This window comes from Gavialis gangeticus, unplaced genomic scaffold, assembly GCF_001723915.1.
Source record: "Gavialis gangeticus isolate Ggan-Ray unplaced genomic scaffold, GavGan_comp1, whole genome shotgun sequence".
Lineage (NCBI taxonomy): Eukaryota > Metazoa > Chordata > Crocodylia > Gavialidae > Gavialis > Gavialis gangeticus.
In genome coordinates, this window is record NW_017728992.1 from 1,365,274 (window position 1) to 1,373,496 (window position 8,223).

An 8,223-nucleotide genomic window follows, 5' to 3' on the forward strand; every position below is an offset into this window, starting at 1 on the left:
CTCCCCCAGGGTTGTGTATAGTGGCGGGGAGCTGCCCTGCCACCTGCCCCCTGCGTCTTCTGGACAAGCCACTTGCAGCTTTGCCCTGGGGTTGGCTGGGCAGTGCCTTCCCCTTTCTCTGCCCCACTCCTTCCCTTGCTGTGGGGGCCTCGATCTGCCCCTTCCCTTTCCCATGCCCCTTTCCTCCAGAATTACTGGCAGGAAGCTGCTCTCCAAGCAGCCCAGCTGCATTCCTGTAAATCGTCTGTTGGATCGGTATTGACCAATATGGCTGATTAATAATTAGCTATAGGTATCAGCCAAAAAAATCTTTATCAGTTCTCCCTTAATTTCTAGAGCTATTAGAACGAATGTGAATTCTAAAAGGCACCTGTGTGAAGAGAGCTCATCCTGCCACTACCCTGATATTACATAGTTTGCTCATAAGGAGATGATTTATGCATTCACCCATGGTAGTCACTGGTGACCTTCAGCAATAGTTGATATAATCATTAATTTGCAGCCATCAACTATTTGGTTTTCTAAAAAGTTATAGCTTGTCAGAATATACAGTAAAAGTTTTATCTGGCATGAGTAGAGTAGGGTGCTGGTTATCTGAGAGTTGTACAAAAGACACAGTGCGTTACTTGTAGTGCAGATACTTGATGTGCATGCCGGATAGACTTGGCAAAGATTCTAGTTGCTAAAGTGAGGATTTGTATTGGGGGAAATTGGAAATTCCGGTTAACAGAGCATTCCAGTTAGTAAAATGCTGATTAACACAGCTTTTACTGTAACATCTTAAATCCTCACTTCAGTAGTTTGCATATTGGAATATATTCTTTAATCACTGATGTAATGCAACCAAAGCAAACCTCTTCATCTTAACACGTAGTAATAAATGGCTGTATTTCATGCATCTTTCAGAGACCATATGATTTAGATTGATAATACTGAAGCAGCCTAGCTTTATAGCAGAGTTATCATTTCCAGTGTCTCTCCCAAAACTCAAACATGTATAAAATATGTCTGTATTTACTATATATTTGGGGTAGATGTAAATGAATATCAGAAATGCTACTCCAAGCAAGTATATAGTCTAGTACTTTGCTTTGAAAGATGACCAATATCAGAAGCTTGTTATAGTGGGTATTGTAGGGGGGGAGGGGTTGAAATTTGTAGTGGATCATTATGGAATAAGGTGGTCATAAAAGGTCATAGAAGAAACTTATTCATGTTTTATATCCTCAAGTATTAGTTTGTATCGCATCAACATTTCTATTCTTTTTGCATTCTGATTAGCTTTCAAATTAGGATTCAAAGGAAACTTTGTGGCAGTGGTCTTTAAAAAATACTGTGTTCTGTGCTTATAAATCAAATGACATGTTCTTTTTTCTTGATTCTGAAATTCATAGAATCATAAAAATAATAAAGTGGGATGGGAATGGACCTTAGGAGGGCATCTAGCCCAACCCCCTACTCAAGGCAGGATCATCCCTATCAAAACTGTACTGGACAAGGGTTGTCTGCTCCAGTGGTTCTCAACCTTTCTAGACTGAGGCAGCCCTGGATAAACTTGAAGTACCCCTCAGAAAATGCCAGCTCTTAGTTTTTGCATTCTTTTTTTTTTTTAAAGTGAATAATAGAGCACTTTTTCTGTTGCAAAGAACTCAGAAAGACCATAACTTATGAATTTCTATTTGAAATCTCTGGGTTTATCTTGTGAATCATGTTTGCAAATCTTAATATTGCTAACACTGTGAAGCAACCCTCATCACCCTTGAAATGATCTTAAGGCACCCAGGTTGAGAATCACTGGTCTACTCTGGCCTATTCTTAAAAGCTTTGGGAACCATCTGTACAATTACAGGCATAATATCGAAAAACACACTTTAATTTGTCAAAGGGAAAGATATGAGGGCACTGTCAATGTCTTGCCATTTCAAGGACAGGAAGTTGTTTATTAAAATATATTCAAGACACTCAGTGAAGAGAACTATATCCCCTCCCCCAGAGAGAGGCAAAAACCTCCTTCATGCCAGTCTGACCATGGAATAAAATTTCCTGCCTTATCCTAAATATGGTATTTGGTCTGGCCCTGAGTAGAAAATCAGGATCACCAAACCAGGAACTCTTTAGGTTTAAGTCTGAGCAGGAGCTTCAACACACCCCCATCCAAAATTGGAGCCATCGCTGGCTTTGGCAAAGACCTAATACTTCTGAGGAAGGTGTGGAAAATAGAACTTGATACTCATAGCAACAGGAGCTGGGGAGAGCTCTTTCCTGGCCCTGTGGCAACCAGCCAAGCCCAGAAACTAACTTGGGATAACCAGACACCCTTCCCTCTACACTTGTTGCATTTTGGTTCATTTGTCCTTTTTTGTGTTATGGAAAGATAAATAGAACAGCTCATCTACTTTACTTTATTTCAATTGTTTATAAGTGTGTGGGTGTGTGATTATACATTTCTATCATATTTCCTCTGAGATTAGTGAGAGAGGGGAAAAAAAACAAACTCTTCTCAGTTTTCATTAATATGGGACCCTTTCATTGCATCTGTTTTCCTGCTGTTCTTCTATCAGTCCACTGCCTCCTATATATAGACAGCAGACTGTTGTACTTTCTTGTTTGGTGAAAGAAGCCACACCAGTATCAATGCAACCCAGTCCCACAACTGGCTGGTAAATTAGCAAGGACAGTACAACTATAATTGAATTCCTCTTTTGAAAAAGACAAGAAAGTGGAGTGGGATCAGTCACTAATCCTAGTACAACAATAGTAGTTGCAGAACAGGCGTTACAAATTTGTCAAAACCCTATGCTTGTTCCAAAAAACTTAATCGACCTGTCATAAACTTCCTAATGAAAGAAAAACATTGTTTTAAAAAATTGAATTAGATCTGATTTATAAATAATAGTAATGATAACCAATTTGAGAGAGATTTGTTATAGAAGACTAGCTTCCAGTTTTTTTAAAAGAATGGAGACCTCTTTGTTGGTATGTGGATGGTCAGTGTTTTCTGATTTAAAAAATAACTAGTCATTGCAAAGTTGCAGAAAATCTAATTTCTCATTTCTGCTGATTCCTGAACTCTTTTTTCTTATTCCTGCTGTTTATATAAAAAAATCATGTGAACTCAGAAATTGACCATCTAGAATAGCATAACATCTCAGAGGCTTTTGGTCTCAGAAATTCACTGAGGTTATATAAGAGATTTCTTGTGATCACAGTGGTTGGACATAAAGGAAACCTAAGCAATATGTGAACTTGGAAAATATAGAGACTGTGTAAAGGTGTTATACTTGTGCTGGCAGAAAAGCCTTTCATGTGGCACAGAAAGGAAGCATATAACTGTTCATATGGTTTCTTGCAGGCCCCCAGTATCCTAGTGCCCTGTGCTCTCTCTGTCCCTCCAAAGTGGGAGAGAGGGAGAGCGCTAACTCCCTTACAGCCTGCCGGGGTAAGCTGTCAGGGAGCCCTTTAGGCCTGTGCCAATCCTCCACAGCCACTGAACAGACCTGAGTTTATCTTAATGGGGGCCTCTAGCCCCAGCATAATGCATGAAATAATGAATTCTCAGCATCCCATTTAATTCAGTAGTAGGTCTTTGTCAAAATGAATATTCTAAAATACAGCATATTTTATCGAATAGTTATTACATTTTACTCAGCGGTAGACTTTAAATATGCCATATATTATATGTATAATCATGCTTAACACAGAATATTTTCTGGAAGTGGAGGCTGGATGCAGTGACCTAGAAAATCTTCCAGTCCTGTGTTTTTATGAAAGAACTTTAACCAAAAACAAGGGTGGATATATTTTTCTAGTGTGCATTTTTCTAGAAATCTTAATTTGTTTTTCTTTTGTTTGTGTATTTCTTTTGAAGAAATTAACCCTGTTGCATGTGAACAGTAACCAGTGCCTGGACAAAGCCACTGAAGAAGACAGCCAGGTACCCAGCATTAGAGACTGCAATGGCAGCCGCTCACAGCAGTGGCTTCTTCGCAACGTTACGCTTCCGGAAATATTCTGAGAGGTTTTAAAAGGAAGAATAAGATTGACTGGGCTACCTCGGCAAATATTCTGGCTACATCTTCAAGTAGCGGAAAAAGGGGGAGATTTCTGTTTTGCAGGATGCAAGGTTCATCAACTGTTAGAACTCCAGCTTCTGCAGCTTTTCAGTTGCTGTGAACCAGCCTTTCCTGTGTAAGAACACAAAACAACCATGCATACTAGTGAAACTGCACCCGCTGATGTTTACAAGATTGAAAAAGTTTCTTCCATCAGCGAATCATTCTAGAGAATGTTTAGACAATGGAAACATAATCAGTGCTCTCTGGAGATTTGCATATCGTTGTAGTTTGCTTGCACATCAGTAACCTTTGCTGAAAGTGCTGTTGTAATGAAGAGATTTCCAAGCATTTTTTCTCCTGGTTAGTATTGGTAACCAGTCTATCAAATATAGATTAAGAAAAGAAAGTAAATGGAACAGAGAGCTGGACATCAGATTCAGTATCACGAAATAAGATTTTTACAGTGAGAAACATGTAAAACAGGGTTTAATGGAAACTAAAGCAGAACTATGAAAAGTACAATTTCTTATAGTAAAGTATCAAATTTATATGTAGATTTTATACCTCAGTGGGGACAAAAATAACAAAGTCAAATGACGATTCTTTCTGTTTTCCGTTCTGTGATAGTCCATGGATATTTTCTCCCGGTGGGTCTGAAATTATTTTGGGTGCAGGCAAAATGAGCTTAAATAAATTTGGTTCTTTGAATGTTGGTTCAGTTTTTTCACTTCTTATTTTGTTTTGTGGGCTCTTGGAATTGTAATGTATCTTTTTATTACTGTCCGAAAACTGGAGGTTTAACATGCTGTCTAACTGTTTTGTCCAGCCCTGCCACTTCAGTTGTACTTGGGTCAGGCAGCTTGTGGACTGTCATGGCCAAACAGATTTCTTAGTGCATTTTGAACTCCTTAAGTTAATTTCACTGATTCTGCTTAGTGTCCAAGATTCATACTACTGTACTACAAATTTGTTTTCACAGCAATAAATCTTTTGGGTTATTTTGTTTAGTTCCAATCATCAGAGAGCCTGCAAAATGATTTTGGGTAAGAGGAGATGAACATAGTTGAAGGTTTTCTGGTAATCTTTTTTCACTTCATACTTCAGATGTGCTTCATTGTCAAGTGCATATTTAGATTAGATTTCTGAACTGTAATGTTGATCTGCTGCTTTTTTCTAATAAAACTTGAAGAAAAATTATTAAATTGGCATGGTTTTTAAAGTTAATATAGCTAAAAGCAGTATGAGTATGTGCATTACATTTGTCTTGCACTTCTGAACAGTTTATTTCATTTGAACTGAATCTCTTGTCTTTGTCTTGACAACAAGCCGTAAAATGCTCTGACAAAATATTGTGTTCTCTTTTTAACAGAAATGCAAGATTTACATAAATGAGGGTAATTTTATGTTAAATGTTGTTGTTTGGCCAGTTGCCCTGTGAAGCAAATTAAATTGAGACAAGCAAAAGATGTGCAGAATTACACTGTTACAGTCTGTCATTATAAGTTGATTTAATTAAACAGATCTGTTATTCCTTCATTATTTTTTGCACTGGTACCCTTATATACCTTCCAGCACAAGCAAATAAACAAAGCACCTGCATCGAAAAGCAAAGCTCGCCATCTAATTTCAGACACAAAAAAGAAATGGGTCAAGCAAGGGCAGTATCAACAGGGTTACAGCGTTACACTTCTGCTCCACAAACTCCTCAGTATGATGTGGTTTAGGTAAAATGTTAACTTAATTATGTTTCATTCATGCTTGTGTTGGTGTTGCTCTACACCTGGGTCCTGAGGAGGGATTTGATTTGTGAAAGTAGTGACTTAGTGTATTATATCAGGGAATACTTTCAGTGTGCAGGAGTTACTTGGAAAAAAATCATCTGGGGAGTAATGGCAAATTGGGCATTGAGCCAGACTTCCTTGACATACTGAAAGAGGGTGAGCACATATAATCATTTACTCTTGCTTTTCATCCTTTGGCTCCTCTCCTACCTCCTTTCCCCTAATTTAGCATCTACTGCCTTCACGTTCTTCATGCTAATGCTGTAATACATCACCATCCATGCCTGCCATGCAGACTTCGTCAGTTGTTCTTAATGATTTGTTTCTACAGACTTTTTTTTTTCTTCAGTCCCAATCTAATGAGTTCACTGGACAACTTTTGAAAAAAAGTTTGGCTGTAGATTAAGTGAGAAACATTTTTCAAACTAGAGAAAAAATCTGTTGGAGATTTTGGGAGTAAACATGTGATGAGTAATTCCATGCCAACATCCTGTTACATTTAAATCTTTTCAGATCCTAGTCATAGTTCAGTTTTCCCATAAAATTGTATTTCCTGCTTAGCAATTTGGAGGAAGCCTGCAGTACATTTAATCTGTGGCCTCTCCGTTTCCCCTAGCTGCTGCTGCTCCCCTCCCCTTCATCACTGGCTGCTGCTATAGTCAGTGTTTGACTCTTCCTCATTTCTCTGGCTTTCACTTTCTGTCCTCATCCTAGGAAGTGGTGCAGTGTGACTCAGTGCCAGGGGAGTCCAGAGCCAAGGAGGTGAGGGGGCCCTTTTACCCATGCATGTAAGTGCAGTGGGGGATAGGGGAAAGAGGGCTTTAAGTTGGACAGTCCTGTTCTATGATGAAGTGGGCACTTCTGCTCTTTGTACCTTCTTAATCTTCAAAAGTCCTTCATCCGCTAGCAAGCATGGAGACTGCCCTCTTCTAGTGCTTTTACCTGTGACAAGAATGATGTAAAAATATCTCCATCTTCTTGTAGACAAATGTCACATTACAGTAACTTCTACTCTGCCTTCTTTGCACTGGCCGCTTTAATTTTTATCTGTCCCCTTTCAATTTGGATTTTTCAGCTCCCTTGGTTTATAACATTTTTTGTTCAGAAATCAGGAATAATTTCTCTCATTCCACAATAGTCTGTCTTGCTAGGCAGCAGTGTGCCCCAGTTTACTATTCTACTAACCTCCTCATCCCTCTATGTCCCTTCCATTTTCACCCTTCTCTGTGCTCTAAGCTAATGCAAAGAAATTCTGTTGTCCCCATTCAGTATGGAAAGGAAATGTACATGGAGTAGCTAGATTAAGAAAAAAAGACAATCACAGGAAGGGAACTCCAGGTTCATTTAATGTAGCCCCCTGTGCAGATGTACAATTTTTTGTTCCTAAGTCATTTCATAAAAAGCTAGTTCTTGAAAACTTCCAGTGAAAGAAATCCCGCAATTTTCTTGGAAGTGTCTTCCATTATATTCTATTCTTACAGTTAGATCATACCTCCATAAAAAGCTTTCTGAATCTGTTGTACTGCAGTTGTAAAGTAATTACCATATTTCTCTGGCTAGCAACAAAATAAAATGCATCTCTATGACAGCCTTTCAAATACTTTAAAATGATCATGTCCCCTCTTAATTTCCTTTTTGCTGAACTAAATGTTACTTCTTCCTTTAGCCTTTCCTCATGGCTTACAATCAAGCCCCTTCATCATCATCATCATCATCATCATCATCATCATCATCATCACCACCACCACCACCACCACCACCACTCACCTATGGACCCTTTCTAGTTTCTGTACGTAATTCTTAAAACAGAGCCCAAAACTGGACATGGTACTCCAGTTGAGGCCTAACCCTAGGGCCAAGTACAGTGGTACCTCTCTTGTCTTGCATATGACACATTTGTTAATACAGCCAAGAACTGCTTTTATTTTTCTTGTGACAGCTTCACATTGCTGATTCATGTTGAGTTTCTGATCTATCATTACACTACTTGCAGCCTGTTCTTGTCAGTGCTAATGCTAAACAAGTTATTTTTCACTTAGTATTTGTTTGTTTTTACTTTGCTCTAGGTAGAACCCTACTTAGGACCCTACCCATCTTGTATTCCCATTTTGTTATGATTTTATTCTATCCCTATTCTCCAGTTTATCAAGATCCCTTTGGATTTAATCTTTCTTAATACCTATAACAGTTTAGCCCTATCATGCCCCTCCCCATTTGTGTTGTGTGTAGATTTTATCAGTAGACTTTCTATCCATGTCCCAGTCACTAATAAAAATGCTAAATAGCACTGGACCCAGAACAGACCCCTGTGGAAACTTCCTTAGGAGCTTCTGCCAGTCTCACATTGATCTATTAATGATTCCTCTTTGCTTGTTGTTATTCAGTGA

At 38.6% G+C, this 8,223-nt stretch overlaps 1 protein-coding gene across 1 annotated transcript in view; it reads left to right on the forward strand.

The window, feature by feature from the left end:
- Positions 1–5,249, forward strand: part of GALNT1 (polypeptide N-acetylgalactosaminyltransferase 1) — a 264,061-nt gene extending 258,812 nt beyond the window's left edge. The window contains exon 13 of the mRNA XM_019520618.1: positions 3,869–5,249. Within this exon, the coding sequence (XP_019376163.1) occupies positions 3,869–4,015 (147 nt within the window). The 3' untranslated portion in view covers positions 4,016–5,249. The remainder of the gene's footprint in view (positions 1–3,868) is intronic.
- Positions 5,250–8,223: the final 2,974 nt, after the last annotated feature.